The sequence below is a fragment of the Stegostoma tigrinum genome, chromosome 22, assembly GCF_030684315.1.
Source record: "Stegostoma tigrinum isolate sSteTig4 chromosome 22, sSteTig4.hap1, whole genome shotgun sequence".
NCBI lineage: Eukaryota > Metazoa > Chordata > Chondrichthyes > Orectolobiformes > Stegostomatidae > Stegostoma > Stegostoma tigrinum.
Window position 1 is genome coordinate 15,353,633 of NC_081375.1, and position 26,323 is coordinate 15,379,955.

General features: G+C 41.2%; 1 protein-coding gene across 3 annotated transcripts in view; it reads right to left on the reverse strand.

Annotated features, from left to right (window-relative positions):
- tha1 (threonine aldolase 1) overlaps positions 1-26,323 on the reverse strand; it is a 65,047-nt gene that overhangs the window by 16,120 nt on the left and 22,604 nt on the right. Inside the window, exons 2-4 of one of the 3 annotated variants that reach the window (XM_048555646.2) lie at positions 22,006-22,047; positions 20,988-21,183; positions 15,167-15,250 (exon numbers count right to left, since the gene is read on the reverse strand). In XM_048555646.2, the coding sequence (XP_048411603.1) occupies positions 15,167-15,250; positions 20,988-21,009 (106 nt within the window). In that variant the 5' untranslated portion in view covers positions 21,010-21,183; positions 22,006-22,047. The remainder of the gene's footprint in view (positions 1-15,166; positions 15,251-20,987; positions 21,184-22,005; positions 22,048-26,323) is intronic. The other 2 variants (XM_048555647.2, XM_048555644.2) reach the window with 2 other exon arrangements.

Sequence of the window (26,323 nt, forward strand, 5' to 3'; positions counted from 1 at the left end):
GAACTTGTCAGAGATGCCCCATCTGGAAATGAATATGAATGTATGAATTTATGGAGGATATTTGGTTTATAGTAAGATCTGAAATCTTCCTTGTTGATCAGTTACGAAACAGGAAGTGACATTGTCAAGGGACATGCTGACTGTGTTCTTAACCAGGTTGCATTGCTAAATGTGATAATGGGAACTGCAGATGCTGGAGAATCCAAGATAATAAAGTGTGAAGCTGGATGAACACAGCAGGCTAAGCAGCATCTCAGGAGCATGAAAGCTGACGTTTCGGGCCTAGACCCTTCATCAGAGGGGGATGGGGTGAGGGTTCTGGAATAAATGTGCACAATGATGCCACCTGAAGGTTGCAGGAACAGCAACACATATTCCTCTTGGGAACCCTGCAGCCCAATGGCATCAATGTGGACTTCACAAGCTTCAAAATCTCCCCTTCCCTCACCGCATCCCAAAACCAGCCCAGTTCGTCCCCTCTCCGCACTGCACCACACAACCAGCCCAGCCTGTCTCTGCCTCCCTAACCTGTTCTTCCTCTCACCCATCCCTTCCTCCCACCCCAAGCCGCACCTCCATTTCCTACCTACTAACCTCATCCCACCTCCTTGACCTGTCCGTCTTCCCTGGACTGACCTATCCCCTCCCTACCTATACTCTCCTCTCCACCTATCTTCTTTTCTCTCCATCTTCGGTCCACCTCCCCCTCTCTCCCTATTTATTCCAGAACCCTCACCCCATCCTCCTCTCTGATGAAGGGTCTAGCCCAAAACATCAGCTTTTGTGCTCCTGAGATGCTGCTGGGTTCATCCAGCCTCACACTTTATTACATTGCTAAATGAACCGGTGGAAAGCTAACCTCAAAACAGAAACCCTGCAGATCTAACTTGACGTGATACAACACACACTTCAGCCTTCGTAATTTTGGGATTGTGAACAACATGTGCCCATGGATCAGACGATTTTCCAACTAGACAGCCTAATTTACTGCTATAAGTATTCACATCTTATTTATTTACATCATAATCTCAAATATCACGCAAAGATGACATTGCCAAGTATAAACTTGTGCCAACAAGTTTTAGTCATCTGGCACTGATGGACATCTCCTGACTTTAGCTACATGGGGGTAATTTGTATCACAGATTTCTCTTCATAGAATCATGCTCCTTCAGGCATTATAAAACTTTGTGCAATATTGCTGATGCTATTGATTTATAGATTAAGTTGATATCAGTGCATCAGTCATCATCCTGCATAGCTGTTAACCGTTTCTAAGCTGTTACAATGCTTATTAGTGGAGCTTCCGAGTTTTGCTTTCCTACTACAGAATCTTGATGTTTCTAAGGGCTGTCATTCTAAGGTTTCAGTTCATCAAGCCTTAGTTTCTGGCCACTGTTGTTCCTCTGCTAGAGAACTGCGGAGCCAATAGTAATCAGCTTTCTAAATGTAATTATAACGAGAAATAACATTCCTGAGGACAAATTGTTCGGCATTACAGGTGTCCGGCCATCAATTATAATGGCAGTATTTACAAAACACACCAGTAAATAGCTAATGATAAGCCAAATGGGTTCTGTTCAGAGAAGGATTGAGGTTTCACAAGAGTGTGGAAATATGTCAGCGCTCCTTGGACCACTGCACTGGCATGCTGTAAACGAGCACTGCTTTAAGAATGTACCATGACATGTTCCAGAGAAAACAGAGAAACTGACTGCAGCGTACAATTTAAGGGACAGTTTCGCCAGTCTGGCAAAACAGTCATGAAGCGGAGCGAGCAGACTGAAGTTTATATTGAACCATGAGTGGCAAATAAACAGCTGTGGAAGACAGGCCAATTCCTGCTGCGACAAATGGATGACTGGCAATATCACATGCACAAAGGGGCATTTTGCCCATGCAGAAAAGATAGAAACAGACGTAAAGCCTGTTCTGCAAGCTCAATACATCATGCTCCAAACAGACACAGTTCTGCTTCTGGAGAAAACCAGTATTTCCTTAAATTCTTCCAATTAAAGTGGAAAACACAAATAATCTCCAAAGCTGAACTTGAGACAATGTGCTCAGATTTTGATTACTGCACTGAATATTTTTAAAAAAAGCTGTCAGGTTACATAAAGAAGCTTGAAAACCAAGTCACAGTCTGAGCTAAATGTCTGCATTTAACTAGTGAGGTAAAACACCCAATTTAGCACAATCCTCCATGTTTAATATCTTCAATGTGGAAGTGTGGAAGTAATTAGCATAGCCCCAGTTGAGTCAAGAGTTTGATGTGTGGCATCTTTCCTTTAGCCCATAAAGCATACAGCTGTTCTTTCTCACAGGTTGTGAACAAGTGTTTAGTTTCACCTCTTCCAACTGAAATCCTATTTTTGTCACAGAAATTCACATCCTCAGAAAGACAACAAGCTTGTGCCTCATTCTGAAGGCAGCTCCCTGCCCTCTGCGTCAGGATCTCCTCTTCATTACTGTATTTTCTCACTGACATAGCATCTTATGGTTGATGGGCTTTTACCTGGTTAAATGTAAAGGATAGTTTTTCTCACACTCATTGTGCACCTCACTCTGGTTCTGCCCTTTTCACTTGGCTGATTCACCACTGTGTTCAGTATCTTTACTTTACTTGACAAGTTTCTTTGTGCCATTTAAACAACAATGTGTGTGTGTATGTATATGTTTTATTTATTCATGATGTGGGCATCCCTGGCTAGGCCAGCATTTATTGTCCATCCACAACAGCCCCGCAGTAAAATGGTGGGTGAGCACTCTTCCTGCACTGCTGTACTCGCGCAGGGTATGGGCACTGAAAAGTACTATGACAGCACCTTCATTTCACAGGAGCCTTTTTGGAAAAAGACATGACACTAAAAGATATTAGGCCAAGTGACCAATTGGTAGTTTTCTCATCTACAAAACCAACAAGTGTACCAAACGATTTGACAGAGTCCAACGGTTTAATTTTGAGTAAGACACAATGCAGTGAAGTATTCCATGTATGTTAGTAAACTGAATGAGCATCAGCAATGTGAGTTTGTTTGTGGAATAAATTAGGTTAACGGGGCTAAGCAGATTCTGACTTATGATCACCGACTTGCCCTTTAGTGAGCTAGAGCTGAGACCCAGTGGGCCACATCTGAAATTTAAATTTAAATTTAACTTCCCCTCAATCTGTAGATATTCAAATTGTCGATATGAATAGATGCGGCTGTTCCGATATTGCCCTCAAAGCTAGCAACTGACAAAATAAAAACTGAGCTGAATTCTCAGAGCTTGGCTTGCTCACAACTACTTTTAGGAATCCACAAGTATCAAAACATGAAATTGAAAACACTACTACATTAAAAGAATCTTCATCAGCAGTTCCACTTTTAGATTTGTGTCTATCTTTAGGGGGGTTGGCTCTATTCTGCCTAGCACTTGGACACATGGATGTACCTCCCAGCTCTCCAAACACTAATAAAAACAACAGCTTGTGCTTAATGCATCAAAATGTGCCTGGGTGTGCGCGCGCACCTGTGCGCACAAGCGGGCACGTGTGGCGGGGGGAGGGTTTACTAACAGCTTTTCAAGAATGGCTCAAAAACAAGAGAGAGACAGAGAAACGGTGAAGATGAAGAGGATAGAAAGGCAATTCCTCAGCAGTGGGGGCACGCAAAGATAAATGCTAGCACGTGGATATCCTGCTCTTCACTTGAGAAGGGAATCAATAATGGCCCGTGTGCCCATTTGCTGGTGGAAATGCTGTGGCCCATCAGCAGCAGCAAGCATACTCCAGCACATTCTTTAACCTCACAACCTGGCATATCCTCCACTCAACCATTACCATCAAACCGGGGACCATCTCTGGTTCAATGGGCAGTGCTTGAGGGCATACCAGCAGCAGCGCCCCGCATTCCTCAAAAATGAGCTGATAGCTTGGTGACGGTACCAAACAGGAGCGCTCGTGTGCTAAAACAACTGAAAAAGCAGGCAAAAGATGAGACTAAGTGATCGCACAACTAAGAGATCAGATCAAAGCTCTGCTACCCTCCCACATGGAATTATGAAAACACAGGTGGTGAATAACTAAACCAAACAGCCCCATCCTCCATGAAGGAGGAGCCGAGTACATCTGTCCAAAAGACAAACCAGATGCATTTGCATACATCTCCAGCTAATTAAGTGCCGAGTGGGCAATCCATCTCGGCCTCCTCCAGTGGTCCCCAGCATCATAGGTGCCAATCTTCAGCCAAATCAATTCACTCCACATGATATTAAAAAATTGGTTGAAGGCACTGGATACTGCTATGGGCACAGGCCTTGACAAAATTTTGGCAATACTACTGAAGACATCTATTCCAGAACATACTGCACCCACAGTCAAGTTCTTCGAATAGAGTTACGACACTGGCATCCAGTTGACAACGTGGAAAATTGTTCAGCTATGTCCTGTACATAAAAACAAAGGACAAACGCAATCTGGGCAATTATCTCATCAGTCTAGTCTCAATCATCAGTAAAATGATAGCGACATTTGGCCAAGGTATAGCAACAAGGGGCTTCAGGAATGCTATTATCAAGAGGAATTGGGAGGAAACTCTCCACTGGTTAGAGTCAGAGCAGAAACAGCTCTGGGCGTGATTGTTGGAGATCAAACTCCTTAACTGTGAGGCACTGCATCACTCTGACTTGGAGCTACATCACAATTCCATTAGAGTTAGGACTTTGTTCTTGGGAAGGGAGCTCCAGGATTTCACTGTGGGCATATCTGGGTCAGTTCAAGAACCCAGTTCACTAACATCTTCTGAAGTGCAATTAGGGATAGATAACAAATCTTGGCCTAGTCTAAGACACCCGTATATGATAAAAGAATTTTTTTTAAAAGTTCCAGATATTGCCAATAGAAGACAAATTGGCCTTGGAATGGCGCTATCAATGAGCAAAGTGACAGGAGTCACAATATCTCCCCAGTTCTGACATTTTACTCTGGTCTCTTATAAGTATTTTTGACTCGGTTTTGCAGAATACTTTCTGCTTAAGTCAGTGTGTAGAGACCACATTGTTGGCTGACCTGAATTTCAGACAGACAGTGTGATAGAGCTCTTAACTTCAGCAAAACAGTAACTTGCTTTGCCTCCAAAAGACAGGTGGTTCAACTCAGGATGTTCCCTGGCCTACATCAGGCCTCCCAGTGCGCTAGAAACACAAAATTTAATCATGTGACTGCTAAAAGCTATAACAAAGTGCTGTTTTTAAAAACAGGCTACCTGTAGTCACTTAACTGTAACATACAACATTTTGAGGAAGTGTGGAACCAGGTGAGGGAAAGTGAGATTGAGGGCACGGCCAGGTTTGAGACTGTGCAGAGGAGGAGGCAAAGGGGTGAGCATGGTAAGGGTGAGGGTGAGCGTAGGGCAAGGACAAGGGCATGGCAAGGTGAGCTGAGGACAAGGGAAACTGGAGGAAAAGGCTCACAAACTCAGCTGTGCTTTACATTGGAGTTGGTGTTGTACAACATGAAGTTGATAAAAATCCCATCCAAAAATTCCAGAAACCTGAACAATGTTGGAAACATTTTTAATGTGCTGCAGAAGTAAGCAAAGTTAGGTGACTGCAGAGGAAGATTTATTGCATGGACCAATTTCCTGCAAAACAAAAAGGGAAACCCAGTCTTAGAGCGGGCCTCAGACAGGACCAAATTGTCAACTAGTGTCTGGCAGACTCGAAATATACAGGCCACAGAAAATAATATTTAATGATAATGTTTACTGTTACTGCTCCTTCCCTTGCCAATGCATGGCGGTAAATTTCAGACACAAATATGGCCATGTGAACTTAGCTCAGGGTTCACAAACCTGTGGTTCTTTGACCTGATTATATATGGTACAGGCAGGCTACAAATAACTAGTTCAATGATTCAATCTGACAATTATTGGTAGTCCACAAAGATGCATCAATTTAATGACTGTGGGCCTCCTACATTTCCAAACTCTCAGCAATAATCACAGGATCAAGAATTCCAGGGTGGAATGCTTGACAGTGATTTTAGTGCTCATGGAGGAAATGCGTGCGAGTATGCTCTCCCTCATCTTTATCAGCTATAAAGAAGTCCTAGACTTAATTCTTTACTGCACAAACAGTAAATCACTAATGCCATGCATCAAGTAACTAACTTACTGACACTTTCAACGCTCTGAAGATGTGTTACATTGTATAGGGTATATAGGATAATGCTGGTTAAAGATTTTGGGCTTTAAAGTTGCTGCTTTTAAAGTGGACTAAGTCTAGGGGCCACTTAACTTAGTTGGTTGGATAGCTAGTGATAGATTCAGATTAATCCTAACAGTGAGGGTTTAATTCCCATTCGGGCAGAAGTAGACCTAGAACCTTCCTCTTCACCCTGTCCCTGAGAGTGGAAGTCATTGGTGAAATACCCATCAGGTAAACTGCCACAGGCTGAAACATCAGCAGATAGACAATGACGATGTCCTGACAATACTGAAACAATAAGCCAAAGGACCTGTCCTTTGGCAGAGCAGTCATGAAGATAAATCAGTGAGATGTATGCAGCAGGGCTTTCACAGCAACACTTATTTGGCAATGAGGGCTTGAAACCAGGATCAAAGTCAATATTTGGCATAAGAAACATGAAAGAATGAAGATCCACGAGCTACAATACAACCGAAATAAAATTACAGGTGGACAAATTGGGATCATCAACTTAAATCACCTCGATCGGAATCGGAGAACAGCTGGATAATGGATAACTTCACTGAGATCACACATCCATCATGGATTCTGATATTGTTCTGGTCACAATGAAGGAACACTATACTTTCAAAAAGGTCACTGACTGTTAACAACGAGAGATAAAACAGAGAAGACAGCAGAGCTGGACATCAGGAACTGGGAGGAAAACAAGTCAATTTATGACCACTCCACTCAGTAACAAACGTATAGCTTGGGTTTATCAGAAGCATTTCTGGAGATATGTGAACAAGACACCATAGGAGAGGGCACTTCATACCTCCCCTGTCGAAAGAGGCAGAGTAAAGAATATAAAGTATTATGCTGCTGCTGTGGGTTTTATAGTACCAAATAGCATTATTATGCACTTTTTGAACAGGTTTAAATTCTTTAAGTATTACTATTTGGTTATCCTTCTAAAGAAATTGCGTTTTCACCATTTTAGTCACTGAGTTTAACATTATTTGTCTTTTAAAATTGAAATATAGTTTGTCATTAACAGAAGCCAATCTGATGATTGCCCTTTGGAAGGTCCTTAGGATGAATGTGTGGCTTTTTTGTGCTATGTTTACATCTTTTCTTAAGATTATCCATGTGAAAATATATCCATCAAATCAGTGCCAGTGAATATTAATGTGGGGCATCAATTTTGGTTCTGTATGGTTCTTCCACTTTGGCATTCCAAAATGTGCTTTGATATTCCTTCACGCAAGTTATATTCACCAGCGTAAGGCCAAATGAAAAAAACAACATTACTTTCTTCCTGATAAAACTATTATATAGAATGGTATACAACCGCAACATAGCTTCTGCGCCAACCATGATGCCATTCTAAACTAATCCCATCTGCCTGCACATGGTCTACATCCCTCTATTCACTGCCTGTTCATGTGTATGTCTAAACATCTCTTAAAAAGGGACAAGTGCAACCCTGTTATGGAACTTGAAAGGAATGGGAATGAGAAATACATTTTTGGCCGAGGCCTTCCAGTATTTGGAGCATTTAACCTAACTTCTAGTTTACACCAAGAACCTGAGAATATCCTATTGCAATAAAACTTCCAATGGGCTAATTTATACACGAATAACTCTTACACAGAGCTCAGGACTACAGACTTCAGCAAGACACACACTTAAGACCCAGATACTTACCCTGAGATTGTTACATGGCTTAATCTCTGGTGTAACTCAGTTGTTTGAATGCCACATAAAGTTCTTTAAGTTAGCTAAGTAACTGCAGTGTCTTGACATTTGGTATTCTAATCGGAGAATCAGAGACAGTTATGTAGCAAAGAGCTACAGAAATTCTGCAAAGTACTGCAATTTATTATGAACAAGGGAAAATCATTAGATGCTTAAAAGATCTTTAAGTACTATATATTTTTGTTTTTACAAGTTATAATGATTACATGAGAAAGTGCATATAAAAACGAATTGTGATAAATATTACAAGTTGAATAACATGCACAGAGCATCAGTGGCACTATCCATGACATTCCTGGCTCTAGACAGGAAAGTGATGGATTTGAGCAACTGGAGCACGGAGAACTGGTTGATTCCTCAACATGGTGCTGCTCTGTTGGAGGAGAGAGACATCTTTTGGGTGAAACATAAAATCCAAGGCTCCATTTGATCCCTTACATAGATATAAAAACATCCCACAGGGCAACTCAGAGAAATATAGCCGATCACCTGATGTCCCTGTCAAAGCTTATCCCAGAAATAGGTTTCATTAAAGCAGATCATCTGATCACTTATTTTATTGTTATATGAGGGACTGCTGTGCAGAAACTGGTTTCCAATTTCAATTAACTTGGAAGATTGCAGTTACTCCTGTTGGACTGCTTAACTCTGTTTCCAATCTTTGGGTTGCTAATCAATGAGCTTTACATTTAACAACACTTTACACGTCTGTTCAAGTGGATGCAGTAAGATAGAATGTACTTGTGGCCTTTGAGAACATTTCATTTTCTCCCCAGTTGGGTTTTACATATTTAAATCTAGATTAAGCAGCAGCCTCAAGATCACTATTGGTACAACAGGGCTGCCTGGGAGTATTAATCAGCAGTTATAACAATTTACCACTGTTTCTTCAGAACTGTATCTAGTCCAGTTTTGTGACAGTGAAATACGTTTTTCTTCTAAATCAATGTTAGCTATTTTTCTTGTGTCCTCATGGATGCGTAAAGGTCATGGCGACCAAAGTTCCTTGGCACAGTTTCAGCTGACCTTGTCACAAGAAAAGAACATACATTTACAACTGCTTTGCAATGTTTCAAGTTTGGTATTAATAAGCTAAGATCAAAAACTAGAAAAAGATTCTTTCTATTTCCTGAACTCTTAAATCATTGCATACCTCCCAGATTAAAGTCTTAAAATGGTAGCTGCTGGCTAAGCAGACAAGAATTGGCCGAAAGCCGAAATATCATAGCATGTCTTGATGCAGAGCGAGTTCACATGGTGGTTACCGTGAATGACCTGTGTGCTTAGTACACAATGGACATCCAATTATGGAAAAAACAAACAGCAGAAGTGTCCATTCAACTAGTCAAGGTAAAGTTCATAGACACTCGTGCAAATATAAAAACGTTTGGAAGCATCAGACAATATATTCAGCATCTTGGTACTGCAGGGTTATTTTGCATGAAATCACTTGAAGTGTTTGAGATCTTTTACTGGCACTTATAATTTCAGTTTTCTCAAAAGTTGTCTTCTAATCTAGTCACACAAAATCGCCATAAATGCAACACTGGAAGGCAGGAGAACGTCATTCAGCATCTTCTTGCACAGGAAAGAAAATCATGGCATGAAATGTGCAGAATCCTATAAATAGAAAGCATCTGAAAGTTGAATTGTAACATGTACTACTTTCCGGTGTTTGTACCAAAGAGTTTAATTCAAAAATCCTTTCTTTAGATAAACCCTCAAGGTGTGGTTAAAAATGGCAAATCACATGCAACTTCTCACTGTCAGACATGTGATTCAAGCCTGTTATTTTATTATTTTTCTTCCCTGAAAAAAAAAACAATACAGCAAAACTGTGCGTCATTTCAAGGTTGCAGTGCACTCTCCCTTCCTTTGTGGTCAGTTCTCATAAATGTTGTTATCAGATTGTCAGCGCGAACTGCACGAGCTACATACGGTACATGGTACAGGAAGACCATTCCAAATCTACATATCGCTGTGAATGCTACCCAGCCCAGCTTCCTGTGTTTTTTCCTCTTAGGTTTAGCAAGTTAGACATCTTCCTCAAAAAAATTTAGTCTAAGAAATTATCTTCAAAGTCTATATGCACTCTCTTTCTAAGAACCAGGCAGGATACAAGAAGAAACACTCTGATGCGCAACTTGTGAACAAACCAGATGCCAAAGGGTTATCTTTCCATAATTCAGCACGCAATGTTCACTATCATTATACACAAGATCAAAACATTACTCTATTTCTCTGTAATCTCACAATCTCTTCTTTGTAAAAGGTGAAGAACAAATCCTGCAAAACCACTTTAAAGAAGCAAGCTTTAATCAAACCTAAAAGATGCCTTCAATTATTTAGCTGGAAGTAGTCATCTAGAAGTTGATGCCTGTGAGGTAGTTTGACACTACGATGTAATTCAATAATTGGAATTTCTTTTGCCATTTAACAAAAGGAGACAGACCAAAGGGATATGTTGTATTGGATCAAAACAATCTGCACCTCTGTTTGTGGCACATGCTCATCTTTCCAACTGAATTAAATATTTTACATGAACAGAGATAGTAGGAACTGCAGATGCTAGGAGAATCTAAAATAACAAGGTGCAGAGCTGGATGAACACAGCAGGCCAATCAGCATCAGAGGAGCAGGAAAGCTGACATTTTGGGCCTAGACCCTTCTTCAGAAAATGAAAGAAAATGTCTTCTTCATTTTCTGAAGGAGGGTCTAGGCCCGAAACATCAGCTTTCCTGCTCCTCTGCTGTTGCTTGGTCTGCTGTGTTCATCCAGCTCTACACCTTGTTATCTTATTTTACATGAGCAATTGCTTTTTGCTAATTCAGAAATCACAATAAAAGCCTCACTCACTGATGTAAATCAGAGGGAATTGTGGTCACATTTCAAAATGAATTGTACAATTTTTCACTATAATAATCAGCAGTGGTCAGAAAAACACCAAACTTTTACAGAAGGCCTCCAAGCTTTCTGAGGAGCATCTTTCCAAACTTAAGATAGATAATTAGAAGATGCCTTGTGGGAATTCTTGAAGCAGACATTTTATGCAAGCAATCTGTGGTTTAACCTTGGTGCAGAATGTACATATACAGAATAGAGTGTATTGTCAACGTGATTAAGTTCAAACGCTACCATGACAGTTTCAAACCTGGATTCGGTTTAAAATCTGGAAACAAAAGAAAAAAAAAAGTAGAACAGAATGAGAATCCAGTTTAATAAAAATCCAAAGCAAAAACCAAAAATGCTGGAGAAACTCAGCAGATCCAGTGGAGAGGCAGAGAGTTAATGCTTTGAGTTTAGAGATCCTTTTCTCAGCACTGTTCTGAACTCCAGTTCTGAAGAAGGATCACTGGACTTGAAACATTAACTCTGTTTCTCTCGCCACAGATGCTGCCAGACCAGCTGCAATACCCTGCAGCACTTTGTTTTTGTTTCAGAATTCCAGCATCTTTGTTTTATATAATTCATAAAGATTCAAACTGGTTCATAAAAGGTTCTTCAAGGAAGCAGTCTTCCATCTTTACCTGGTTTTGGTGTATATATGCAGCAGGCGTGTGCATGAACGTAGCTGCTACTTAACTGGAGTGGCCTAGCATGCCACATAGTCATATAAAAGCTCACAGAAACTAAGCATAGACAAATACGCGAACTCCAACATCTTGGGAACAAACAAGAAAGTCTCCTAGATTTGTTATGGGAAGAATCCTGAACTACAACCCCAGAGTGCACTATTTGAATTGTATAAATTGGACCAAAACCCCTGTGATTCACAAAGGCTGACTGTTTAGTCAGTTTATGGGAATCAGCCTCAAAGCACACGCCTGTAGTGTATCACATGCTGCTGTGAACTAATGCAGCTTTACATTTTTTTCGCACTGCCTTGCAAATGCATTCTATTGGGAATTCAAGTACCAATTGAAGTATTCACACCATACCAGCAAGGTAAGGTCGTGAAGTCTCCCAAAGGAACATAAATTTCTTTGGGATTTTGAAGACAGACAAGGGAAAAGAATAAGGAATAAAAATATAATTGTTTCATTCACATTATAGTAATCATTTAGAATGAAGTCTGGAAGTAGACAATGCTGGTAAAAATCAAAAAGGAAACCAGACTATTTTTTGATATTAAAAAAACGCTGAGAAGAACAAATGACAAAAAAGAACTCTGACGCTTTTTGTGCCTTGGGACTAGTCATATGAACTGCTGCGGTCTCTACTGATCTTGGATAGGATCCAATATTTTGAAAAGGCGGCACAAGAGAGATGGATGTGTTCCATTCTACATCAGTCTCTGATACAGCACCTGTTCTCATTATCACAAAATGCCAGAACAGATTTTAAGAAAAATACTTTAAAAGCATTTGGGTGAAACACACAAGTGTTAAAAATACTTATATGGAGTATCTGTTTGAGCCTGGATTAGATTCAGAGAGGTGAGAGTAAATTCTGATCTAGTAATAACCCTCTTGTTGGCAGGCAGCCTCTTGTAATCAAGGATGACTTGCTTCCATGCCAAAATGGAGTTCTCTGGTGACCAAAGGGCCCCATGCATGCCCTCCAGTCTCTGTTGCAGGAGGAGCAGACAGTGGCTGGGGGAGCAAGAGGGAGGGATGCCTGGGCTGCCATGCATTTCCTTCTCTGTCGACACTTAACTTCAGCTTGTCGTAGCAATGAGATTCAAGGTGTACATATCCTTCCCGAATGCCTTCCCTCCACATCAGGTGGTCTTTGGTTTCCTAGTTGTTGGGCATGTTGCTTTTCTTCAAGGTGGTTTTGAGAGGGGGGGGGAGACAGAGGGGGGGGGGGGGGGAGAGACACAGAGGGGGGGGGGGGGGGAGAGACACAGAGGGGGGGGGGGGGGGGGGGAGAGAGCGCACGCGCGAGAGAGAGAGTCCTTGAAGGGTTTCCTCGACCCTTCAGAGGCCTGCTCGCCATGTCAAAGTCCTGGAAGGAGCTCTCGTTTTGGGAGTCCCAAGTCAGGCACATGGACAATGCAAGATAATAAAGTGTGAAGCTGGATGAACCCAGCAGGTCAAGCAGCATCTCAGGAGCACAAAAGCTGACGTTTCGGGCCTAGGCCTGAAACGTCAGCTTTTGTGCTTCTGAGATGCTGCTTGGCCTGTGTTCATCCAGCTTCACACTTTATTAGCTTGGATTCTCCAGCATCTGCAGTTCCCATTAACTCTGCTACATGGACAATGCAGTCTGCCCAGCAGAGCTAAATGAGCACAGTCACATTTTGATGCTGGTGACATGTTGGCTTCAATGAATGAGAACAGTGACATTGTGGTGCCTATTCTGTCAATTAATTTGCAGGATTTTGAACAGGCAGCACTGGTGGCACTTCTCCAGGTTTTGTGAGGTGTCCATGCATATAGATCATATTTCTGCACCACTGCTCAGTAAATCATCAGCTTGGTACCGGGTTTCAGTTCCTGGCCATCAAATACTCTCTTCCTCAGGTGAGGCTGTGTTGGTACAATGAAGGTGGTTTTGAAAATCATTGACATCTGCTTGTTTACAGTAAGCTCCCTAGTTATGGAAAATGGTCCAAGTTGTCCAAGATTTGTCATGGATTTTGATAATCTTAGGCTGGGCGTTGCAGGTGGCAAGGGCAGTTTGATCCAAGACCATTGCTTAATGAAAGTTTAGCGTGCAGCCCATGCTCTAGTGTACCTCACCAAGAGTGTTGATGAAGCTCGGCCTCTGAGTGTGCACGGGCAAGAATTGAATGCATGCAAGTGTCCAATGAAATGAGCTTGGATATGGCATGCCGGTTAAACAGGTTCCAATTAGTTTAGTAGATTAGCTCCATTCCAGCAGGGAGCTTGCTGAGGGTGGGATGAAGCATTGTAACACAAAAAAAATCAAGCAGAACATTGACACAACTTTGCATGACCCCAGTTTGAATGTAAATTGGCTCTACGGTAATAGCTCTACCATTTAGTCATTATTATAGTATAATCCTTACACCATCTACTCAATCTATATTGGATGCACAGTCACAGTCCCAACTTTGGTTTTAATAATGCAACCTTAACTATTGGCGGGGGAAGAAGGGATATGAAATTCATAGGATTGCAAAATCGTAAATGGATTCTTTGCAAGTGTCATGCTTGGGGAAAACCTTTTCTCTGGATACCTTTGTTATTTGGAGGCTGTGTAACATAATAAAATCATGTTGCATGTTGCATGTGGGAGATAGCGCCTAGCCTCATGCAGATCAGGTAACTGTCTGATAAACAGAAATATCCTTCTTGCAATGTACAAGTCAAGACGTTTTCACTACATATATTGAAGAGGCATTCCCATGAACTGTTTTTCTAATAGACATCGGAAATTTGCAGATCTGAACAAATAGTAGACTACTCAGAATTGGGTAAGCTTTCCCCCAATCGGACAGCAGATTTCCACCGCAAAACTACTCAAATGATCCAAACAGAAGGAAGATGACAGCCATGCTAAATTCCTCCATCACAATGTTAATTTGCTTCACCTCTAAACAGACAAAGTATAATCTCTTCAGTTACAGTCACAACTGCATTGCTCTATTTGGATGGTCCAGCACCTTTTCTAACTGCAGTCCATTTTTCAGTGGTACACAGCACTGTCAACTCAACAGAAGGTTATGGCTGCATGACCACTTTATGATAAGATTATACCTGCTGTATTAGAATTTGAAGTGTGGTAGGGGACAATGCACACTTTGATACCAGAAAGACAGACCTGTAATTACATATCACCATTTCTGAGTTTTTAGTGTCCCAAAGTACTTTTACCTGTGAAGTTTATTCACAGTTGTAATGAGGGAAATAAAACATCCAATGTATGTATAGCAAGCTCCAAAGTGATAACGACCAGGTAAACTGGTTTAGTGGCGTTGGAGGTAAAAAGGTGAACTTCAACACTTTTCTTCAGAACACAGTGTCATGGATTTTTAGGTTTACCCCAGTGAGCAGATGACATTTTAGTTTAAAATATCATCCAAAAACTAGCCCCTCCAACAGTGCAGTACTCCCTCAGTACTCCCCTGCAATTGTTGGCCTAGATAGTGTGCTCAAGTCTTTAGGGTCGGACCCGATTGCACAATTTCTAAGTTCACATGTGAGACAGCTACCACTGAGTCACAGCTGACACCAGCATTAGCTGATCTAGATCTTTGGTGGTTCTGATTCATTATGATTAAAAGCAGGTTTTGAAGCTGTGGTGTGGTGACTGGTTGCTTTACACTGACCTGAAATGAGATTTCCCATTGTTCCACTGGGTACAAACAAGGCATCCTCCATCCCAAACAGCTCAGCAGCTCGCCCCTGAAGCTCTGAGAGGGGGAAAAAAAAAAGAGGATCCAGTTTGGATGTTAGAGGATTGCCATAAAGCCACTGATTTATTTAATCATTTTTATTCGGTGCATCTTCCATTTCTTACTTATTTTTAAAGCCATATACACTTCTTTAATGAAAGTCTTAAATTTCTTAAGAATGGGGAGGCATGTTAGTTTCATTTATCAAATGGTGTAAATTGATTAGCAAGTTCTAGAGATAAATAACTCATGACGTATTACTCAGTTTTTGAATTTACACCAATAAATGATGATGTGTGCTGTTAATATGCCATGATTTTTCCATTAGATCTGCAAAGAAAACTAACAATCCACTTCAATCCTGATAGAGTTCCAGCTTGTTGGAAGGGCACCAGATGAAAGCAGTATTTGCTTTGGATACATGGGGAATATGAAAAGAGCGGTGAAAAGCAACATTCAAGATATGCCATAAAAACAGAAATTGCTGGAAAAGCTCAGCAGGTCTGGCAGATGCTGCCAGACCTGATGAGCTTTTCCAGCAATTTCTGTTTTATTTATGGATTTACAGCAACTGCAGTTCTTCTGGTTTTTAATTCACGAAATGAAATTTGTCTGTATCTTGATTTCTCACTCAAAAGAATAGCAAGTGAGATCCTGGTATTTACAGAGATGGTGCTAACATGGCAAGAGGTAGCAACAAAAATCATCAAAATGGTGGAAAAAACCAGGATTCTTTTAAAACAGGAATGACATCTTTTTTTTAACGTTGGGAACATAAACCGTGTTTAAAGAGAAGTTAATGTGAGGATAAGTTCAGCCAACTAGAGAAAGGTGCTGTTGAAATTGAGGCTGGTTGAGAAGTGGCTGCTCAAAAACCCTCAAGGACTGAATCTGAGAAAACATTAATCTTCCTTTAGAGCAAAGTAGAACACAACATTAAAGGTGATTAAGAAACTGCATGGCCATTATCATCAAAACAGTTCTTGATTAAATTTCACTGATCCACATGAATAGTGTGGTGTTGGTACTATAGGGCGTTTGAAGGCAGGAAATAGGGTCAGATGTGCAAGAGGAACTATTTGCCTGAGGAATTATATAAGGAGACACAGGCTACATGAGAATCATTTCAAGAGTTGGATTTCTTCAAGTGATTGCACAGGGGAATCCAATGAGATCTGTTCACTGTTACTGAAATACAGGGCATACATTCTGCGGTATGTGAGGGGGTCCATGAAACATTGAAAGAAATAGAAAAAACAGTAAGTAACATCGTCAAAGGACACACATGTGAACCCTCCCTCACTGGTTGATTCCAAGTATGTAGAAGAACCTGTTGAAGCTTTTCCAGAATTTTCTGGTTTCACAATAGGGTTGAGTTTGGCTCAGGTTACGGTCTCTCCATGGCTTTGTTCGCTTTCAAACCATGAAAAAAGTTCCTGCCAAATTACAATACTTAATTTCCCATGCTTCTGATGTTAGATTTACTGCTTTACAAGTTAATGAATTGTGTCCTTTATTCTTGGAACAAAAGGAATATGTGAGCCACTCACTTGGTCTCAGGGCAGACACTGTTTACACAATACCTACAATTGTTAATCAATATTACCTCTTTCATCACTCAAACCTTTACATTCGAGTGCATTGCAACTGCTTTACCTATTAAATCAATCTCATTCCTTGGTAGCTTTCACATAACCTTGCAATTTTTTCCTCTTCCTTCTGGTGATTATCTAGTTCTGTTTTGAATGTTATAACAGGATCTTAGTCTTAAATTCGAGTTCACCTCCAACATCCATCAGCCTCTGGGGAATCTTCCCCTAAGGTCTCCTGAAAGTCTAGATAGGAAACAGCAGGATAACAAAGTGTGGAGCTGAATGAACACAGCAGGCCAAGCAGCATCTCAGGAGCACAAAAGCTGACGTTTCAGGCCTAGACCCATCAGAGAGGGGGATGCCGTGAGGGTTCTGAAATAAATCGGGAGAGAGAGGGAGGCGGACCGAAGATGGAGAGAAAAGAAGATAGGTGGAGAGGAGAGTATAGGTGGGGAGGTAGGGAAGGGATAGGTCAGTCCAGGGAAGATGGACAGGTCAAGGAGGTGGGATGAGGTTAGTAGGTAGGAAATGGAGGTGCGGCTTGAGGTGGGAGGAGGGGATAGGTGAGAGGAAGAACAGGTTAGGGAGGCAGGGACAAGCTGGACTTTTCAACTCCCCCTCCCATTCTTTAGATAGCATGTCAATCATGGGCCTCCTGCAGTGCCGCAATGATGCCATCCGAAGGTTGCAGGAACAGCAACTCATATTCCGCTTGGGAACCCTGCAGCCCAATGGTGTCAATGTGGATTTCACCAGCTTCAAAATCTCCCCTCCCCCCCACTGCATCCCAAAACCAGCCCAGCTTGTCCCCGCCTCCCTAACCTGTTCTTCCTCTCACCTATCCCCTCGTCCCACCTCAAGCCGCACCTCCATTTCCTACCTACTAACCTCATCCTGCCTCCTTGACCTGTCTGTCTTCCCTGGACTGACCTATCCCCCCCTCTCCACCTATCTTCTTTTCTCTCCATCTTCAGTCCGCCTCCCCCTCGCTCCCTATTTATTCCAGAACCCTCTCCCCATCCCCCTCTCTGATGAAGGGTCTAGGCCCGAAACGTCAGCTTTTGTGCTCCTGAGATGCTGCTTGGCCTGCTGGGTTCATCCAGCTTCACACTTTATTATCTTGGATTCTCCAGCATCTGCAGTTCCCATTATCTCTGATCACAGGAAACAGCAGGAGGCCATTTACCTCTGAGAATGTTCTACCATTCCAATAGACTTTGACTAATGTGTACCTTAACTATTTGGTCTAACTTGATCGACACCCAATAAAGATATATTGATTCAGTCCTGAAAAAGTGTAAGTGTAATTTACCCAGTATTCTAAACTGCATTTTTAGAAAGATTCACCAATCTTTGTGAAGGAATGGTTCTTGATTTCACACCTGGAAACTTGGATAAGGAAATCTTTAATTATTTTTACAGCTGTGGAATTAGCTGCCCGAGGAAGTGGTGGAAGTTGGTACAATTACAACATTTAAAAAGCATTTGAATCAATCAGTCCACGAATATGAAAGGATTAGAGGGATGTGGGCCGAATGCTGGCAAATGGGACCAGATCAGTTTAGGATATCTGGTCAGCATGGATGAGTTGGACTGAAGGGTCTGTTTCCATGTTGAATAGCTCAACGTCTCTATCCATCTATTGTGATGAACTCCCTGGACAGATGGGACCTGAGCATGGACCTTCTAATCCAGGAGGTAGGGGCACTACCCTTGTAGCTCAAGACAATTATGCCTTGAACCCATTTGGCCAGATTAAAGGAAGATAGCAGACCATCAATTCCCGGGGAATTCCATTTGTTAGATCCTTCCAATCAGAGAACACTCCCTCACCATCTATCATGTGCATCCTATCTCAATCACAAGCTTATGCTGCAAGGTCTCAATATTCTCGCAGTGATGATTAAACAGATGGTTCTGCAGTTACCTTTCTCCCATCTTTCCATCTTCAATAAGAGAAGGACATATGCAATTTTCTCATTAAAAGGCATGATTCCTGATGCTACAGCGCTTTGGAAAAATCATGACTCACATCCGTAATTTCCTCACCATTTCTTTTAATACTCAGTGATGAGAATCATTTGGTTCTAGAGGCATGTTTATCTGAAGTGCATTTACCACCACTAATTTTCTTGAACAAAAATATACAGGTCACCGAGTTCCTCCCTTTAAATGTATTCTTATGTTTTCTTGCCACTTGTGTATTGTCCAATTTATAGGTAAGTGTCACATGATTGGCTGATAAAATGACTGTAGATGTCATGAACAAACGTTGAGTGCATAAGGGTGTCAAACAACATACAAGTGATTGGATTTTGAAGGGTTGCCTTGTAACTCAAAAAAAAGCCATTGGACTGTGAAACTGTGGGTTTTTTTTCCCCCCAAGCAGAGCCTTAGTTTACAGCACACCACACTGGATACTATCCTCAGTGTGCAAATGCTGATTTACTCTCAATCAGGACAATGCAGAAGCCTCTCTGCAGCATCCATTTCACAAGCGACAAACTTTGCTGCTTTACTCATTGCATTTCCAGCAAGTTTGCATCAGGATGTAATACTTGCTGGGAAGGAAAGTTTACATTTCTTTCCCACATATTAAATTTTATCCTTCCTGGTAGATTGTACACGTCTTCAGCTCCTTAATGAGTCACTACCAGAAGGATAGGGTGATTAACACTACATGGCATTCTCGTTTGTGCTTAATGCAAAGTACTGCTGAGCAGATGTTATCTATTGTTTCAAAATATTACAGGCTGTTTAAACACAATGTGTTGTGGTAAATCTTGGTACATTGCGCAAGACACTTGAGCTGTTTATATCTGCAGCAATGATAAAAATGGGATTTCTCTGTGTGAAGAGGCACACATCTTAGGGCATTGTTAACTGGAGTAAAATAAACAGAAACCGCACTGCAGATTAATAATAAATTACTTTTAAGAGTAAAAGTTAGGTAACATTTTTGAAACTCGACAAGGGCAGTCACTTTATCTGAAGATACATTGCCATTATATGAAATCGCCATAGTCTGGCTGGACCAGAGGGCTGCTCTCATTAGAGAGAGGCAACTTCCCATGGTTTAACCAGAGGGCCACCACACCTCAGGCGAGGGGTGAAGTTTAGTGTGTCCTTCATGGTAACCTCCGCTAGTGCAGGAATTTAACCCACGCTGTTGGCATCACTCTGCCCTGCAAACTGGCCTTCCAGCCAAGTGAGCTAACCAACCCTAATGTAAATGGGCTAATGAAGAAGAGACCTAAAGCCTTTCATCTGCCTGTACGTCTCCCCTCAGATGTTGTCAGACCTGCTTAGTACTTTCATTATTTTCTGCTCTGACTGCAAATTTTATTTGGTATTTTATGTACATGTACATGTACATGTGCATCACTCCGGAACAACAGCAGCCAAGATGTGGGTTTGGAGGCAACTGGTTGTTTATCAGATTGTTTATCTGCACTGCTGCCTCACAGTGCCAGGGACCCTGGTTCAATTCCAGCCTTGGGTGACTGTCTGCATGGAGTTTGCACGTTCCTCCCGTGTCTGCATAGGTTTCCTCCGTGTGATCCGGTTTCCTCCCATACTGCAAAAACATGCAGGCTGGGTGGATTGGCCATGCTAAATTACCCATAGTGTCCAAAGGTGTACAGATTAAGGTGGATTTTCCTTGGGAAATGCAGGATTATGGGAATCTTGTAGGGGACTGGGTCTTGGTGGAATGCTGTTTGGATGATTGGTGCAGGCTTGATGGGCCGAATAGCCTCTTTCTGCACTCAAGGGATTTTGTGATTCAACAGGCCACAATAGATTGAGCATATTAAAAAAAAGGTCCTTAACCATTTGCATAGCATAGATTACAACATCTTCGGCTAAATAGGATCAACATTGAGAGCTCCTATTTTAAGTCTCCTTTAACTTCTTATTGTTATTAAGGTTACACAGCATCCTAGGTGCTGATAATAATCCAGAGCCCACTGAGTTGTCAGAAGCTGTGACCTTCATACTTTAAAATCACAGACTGGTGGGCAGATGGTGACTTAGGAGTGATGCCACTGGCCTAGTGATCCACAAGCCAGACTAATTCCTTTGAGGGGGGGGGAAATGGGTTCAAATTCAACATGGCAGTTGGTGGAATTTAAATTTAATTAACCATTAGTTGTCATGCTCACCATTACTGAGACTATTTGTCATCGACTGTTGTAAAAAATAACATCTGATTTACTAAAGTCCCTTGCATCGTTACCCAGTAAGGTGTACACTCGACTCCAAACCCACAGCAATGTGGTCAGCTATTAGCTGTCCACTGAAGTAATGTAGCACACCACTTGGTTCCAGAGTAACTGAGTGCTGGCCTTCTGGGGATATCTACAACCCACGGAAAAAAAAGTAGTGTCAGTTATGAAAGTGGTAAGAGTTTCCATACAGAAATTTCATAAGATTGTTCAGGAGATACGAGCCAGCATATTGCAAAACAGTCAGAATGTGGCTCCTCCTCTGTCGAGGCCCTCCACACACTTCAACATATTCACTATGCAGCATAAGCTTAGAGGCAACTAATAAAGAGAAATAGCACTGGCAATTAGCACCAATATGCAATGAGCTTTTAAAAGTGACAGCTCCTCTGAATCTTGCACTGGAACATTATTTGCTTTAAGCCAGGTTAAATTACCAATGCAACAACAACAACTTTTAGAGATACTTTCTACACAACGCTGTCCAGAAATTCTATAACACATCTGCGTTGAACTTGGGTGTCCTGGATCACAGACAAGGACATAGCCACTGATTTGACGTAACTGCACGGCTTGCACTCATAAAAGATAACAAGCTGTGGAGCTGGATGAACATAGCAGTCCAGGCAGCATCAGAGGAGCAGGAAAGCTGATGTTTCGGGTTTAGACCCTTCTTGCTCTTATACAATCTGTGCCAAGGTACTACACAAGTGCATTATTTAAAACAAAAACACTAAGCCAACAGGGAGATATCAGAGCAGGTGACCCAAAAAAAAAAGAGAGCAAAGCAGAGAGACACAGACTTAGGAAGATAATTCTAGAATTTAGGGCTTAGACAGGTGAAACTGTAGCTGCCAAAGACTAAGCAATTAAAATAAGTGATGTGCGATAGGCCTGAATTAAAGGAATAGAGGTTTCAAAGAATTTTTGATTTTTGCGGAGCATGCACCCTCACCTGTCTGAAATATTTAGCAGAACAACTGCCAATGTCCGAAGTCTGAAATAGAAATACACAGCTAGTAAAGGGCTTAAGTTTGATCTGGTCAGCGTCTGATTAAATCTTCCTCACACATTAATGGACTAATCTGGTCATCCATCTTAAAGAAAATCATTTTTAAAATCAACTTGTTCAGATGTTATGACACTTTCAATCCAGAGAGGTTTTGAATCCAAACACCCTGCCCAGAGATAGGGGCACTACCACAGTGCTGCAAGACCTCATTCAGATATCCGATTGTAGTTGCTCTTCTACTTTTATGTAAATATTTTGTTTAAAAGTTTGCATTTTCATTATTAAATTGACAACGTTACAGGAAAAAAAATCCACATATCTACATTTTAACCAATGTCTTTTTAGCAGAAAAATCAAGGTCCAGGCTGAAAAAAATTAAACCATTTATCCTGGCTATTGGATTATTTAAAGGCGTGTTCCATTTTAAAGAGAAATGAAGGATCTACTTCAGACCTAAACTCTTCATCTGCATATACCAAATCAACAATTAAATAAGCCCTTAAACCATGTTCACACAGTACTTGCACTAATCTTACGAGAACCAGGAAGTTATAGGCTTGTTAACTGGGACATGTAGTCAAAAGATCACTGCCACACATCAAATTAACGTGGAATTCAGAGGTTTACTCTTACCACTATGTTTAAAAGTCAAGACTGTCAGGTATAAGTCATCGACAAAATAACACCACATAGATTCCACAAGGACTGGTAATGTCTGACTGTCCAGTAACATGTGTTCATGTGGTTTTTAGCCACTAAAAAAGGTGAGGTTTTTCTAAGTTGTCTTATAAGCACAATCGAAACCAGGTTCAGTTACTCAGTTTACTTAGTAATCTTTCTACCCATTTCCTTTCTAGTTACCTACTCAGCATTTACTGTGGTGCTTTGTTCACATCGGATCAACCGTAAAGAATAATAGATCAAACTCATCAGCACTGGAGAAATGAAGTCAAAAAGAATGTGAGGCTGGAAAAGGACAGCAGGTCAGACAGCATCCAAGGAGCAGGAAAAGTGGTCTCCAAGTGGAGAAATGAATATCAGTCAAAAGAACTGGTACTTGTCAATTCTGAATATTCACCAACTTTGTACACCAGCCTTGTGCCAATCTATTCAAATTTGGCAAAAACTGAGGTCTGGGAAGAAACAGCAGACTTAAGAAAAATGAATAAAAACAGATCATTTTGACTGCCGTATCCAAAACACAACTGTTAAATATAAATACTGAAAAGTTCAAAATAAAAAAAAACATTCACTTCTGAAGAATTATCTTTGGATGATCCTGTAGATTTGCTAGTCATTTGCAGATATGTGTATTAGTAAATAATTGTGTTCAAAGAGAGTCAGCACCTTTACTTAAAAAGTTAGGAGATCATGAAAATCAACTCCTTTTCCGTGAAAAATTATGCTCAGTTCATTCCTGATTGGATGACATTTAAATTTTATGAATGCCTCTCACTTATAGTAATTACAACATTGAGGGAGAGGTGTAGTTGTGAGAAGTGAGAAACAGTATCAAATGTGCACAGGCTGCGAGTACACAGAACGCAAACAATCCGCTAAATTCAAATGCAAACCTTCAAAATTTGACTCTTAGCCAAAATGATCCATTTCAGCAGCTAGATATACAGCACATTGCTACTTCACTAAAGAATAAGGTAGTAAATAGTTACAAATTGCCAAAAAAAAAACACTTGTCGCTAATCAGCTTGGCGCAAGATCTCACATCGGCAAAATAAAAGGTGGCCTGACTGGAAATGATGGGATGTTTCAATGTGAACTGATGCAGGCTTGCCACCGCCTGCATGAAGTCAGCCTAATGAGCACAAAAAAGGCGATTAGGCAGTTACCTGGAAACATTTTTACACAATACTGTAGCTATTGGTAAACATTACAACACAATAGTGGTCAGAGATAATGGGAACTGCAGATGCTGGAGAATCCAAGGTAACAAAGTGTGGAGCTGGATGAACACAGCAGGCCCAGCAGCATCTCAGGAGCACAAACGCCTCCCTGATGAAGGGTCTACGCCCGAAACGTCAGCTTTTGTGCTCCTGAGATGCTGCTTGGCCTGCTGTGTTCATCCAGCTTCACACTTTGTTAACAGTGTAGGGGTGCTGAGCATATACTTTGCTTTCACTGGTATCTTGCACTCAACACAGCAAAACTAATGAGGATCTGGAAGTTTTCTCAGTAGTTTCTGTGAAGAATGTTCCAGACTCCTAGCCTTTCTGTGAATACATACTCCCTCACTTCCTCATGAAGGACGAGTTAAAAATCACTCCTCCTTGATCTGGTCTTGTCTACCAGAATTCGTAAATACATTAACATTAAGCTCCATTGCGCAAGCCAATGCAAGTTTGTGTGTGTGTGAGCATGTATTATTTGCTCTGGGTGCTGGGGTTTTCTGACAATGATAGAATGGATATCAGGAAGAAAAATCGGTACCTTGATCAAAAAATAATGGCAGAGAAACAAGTGGCAAGTAGAAAGTTATTGGTCAAGCCACAGATATTTGCTAAAAGTCTGAAACTGTGCAGGAACTGTGCCCATTGTTACTGTAACGATAAAGATTAAAAGAAAGAGTTAAAGATAAGTAAGGTTGACTGTGTTCCTTCAAGCATAACCTTGAAGGCCAGACAGAATATCTGGTGATGGTTTTGAGCAGGAGAATGAACGTAATATAAAAAAAATTAGAAAAGCTAAAACCAGATGTGATTACTTTACATGGCACACAGTGATAGCAAGACAAAAGTATAAAGTACGACACAGCAGTTCAGGAATTCAGGGCTGCAGGCAGGTCAAGCAATTTGGTTGCATGCCTCAAATGACACACCAAGAGGCCTGTGATGGTATGACACCAGAGACAGATCATGGTTTGCAGGATTTTAAGCAACCAGATATGTACTATAGCTTAGTAGTTTAAAAACATTATACTTATTAAGTAGAATGTGTTCAAGTTGTTGTGGGACATTGACACTTGGGCCAAAAATGTTAGACCCAACAAGATGTTTTTCCATTGCAAGCTACACACCACTTTAAGACATATAACTCCCAACTACTTTCCACTACAATCACAAGTCAGGGAACAGATTTATAAAATGAGAGCTATACCATTCAGAAGTGAACTCTGGAAGCACTCTTTCACACACAGGGTAGTGGAAATTTTGAATACAGTCCTTCAAAAAGGGTATGTTGGAACAACTGGATCTCTCAGGATTTGGGTGCATGGATTATTGCTAGACGCGAGCTATGGAGTAAAAGGTGGGGAAAAAAAAGCAGAGGTTCAGATCAACCCATATCTAACTGAACAGTGGAACAGGCCTCACAGGAATTAATGAATGATCCACTCCTCATTACCAAGTTACTAATTACTACAGTCATCCTATCTGATAACCAGAAACTAGCCAACTGCTTAAAAGTGAGTAATTCATCTGTAAAGTACAAAAGGACACTCTGGTCTGTTATAAGTAGAGGGGGCAAGTTATTTATCTAGAGGTGGAAATCTTACAGAATATTGAGACCTGGAATAAGTGGACATGGAGAAGATGCTTCCACTAGTAGGAGAGGCTTGGACCTAAGGGCATAGCTTCAGAGCGAAGGGGTGACCCTTTAGAACTGAGATGAGGAGGAATTTCTTCAGCCAGAGGTGGTGAATCTGTGAAACTCATTACCATACCAGGGCCAAGTCAATGAGGCATTTAAGTCAGAGACAGATAGGTTCTTCATAGTAAGGGGATCAAGGGTTATGGGGAGAAGGCAGGAGAATGGGGTTGAGAAACATAAACATATTGGCCATGACAGAATGGCAGAGCAGATCTGATGGACTGAATGGTCTAATTTTGCCCCTATGACTTATGTTCTTATATCCAGCCAGTGGTTGCACTTCGGAGAACAAACGAACCAAGATTTAGCTTCCCAAAAACATCACAGGCCCTCAAAAAAAATAAGCACCTACGAGGGTGCTGTTAGGTTAAGGCTGCTGTTATCATCAGTGAAGTAAATGTGTGATGACTGAGTTTCTTATCACACAGCAGGATCTACAGAGATGTTTACTATATAATAGGAGTGTGGTAGTGTGAAAGCAGGAGGATAGTTACTGCTATGAAACAGGGACCCGCAGCACATTCGGAGGTAAAAGTGTCAGATGTTTTCTCACAAACCACTAGTTGGTATTCTGATACCAAGAAGAATTTCTGCAAACAAGCAAACCTGCAGGTGCATCCAGCTTCACTGTTCCAAATTTTGAAAATCTGCTCTATGT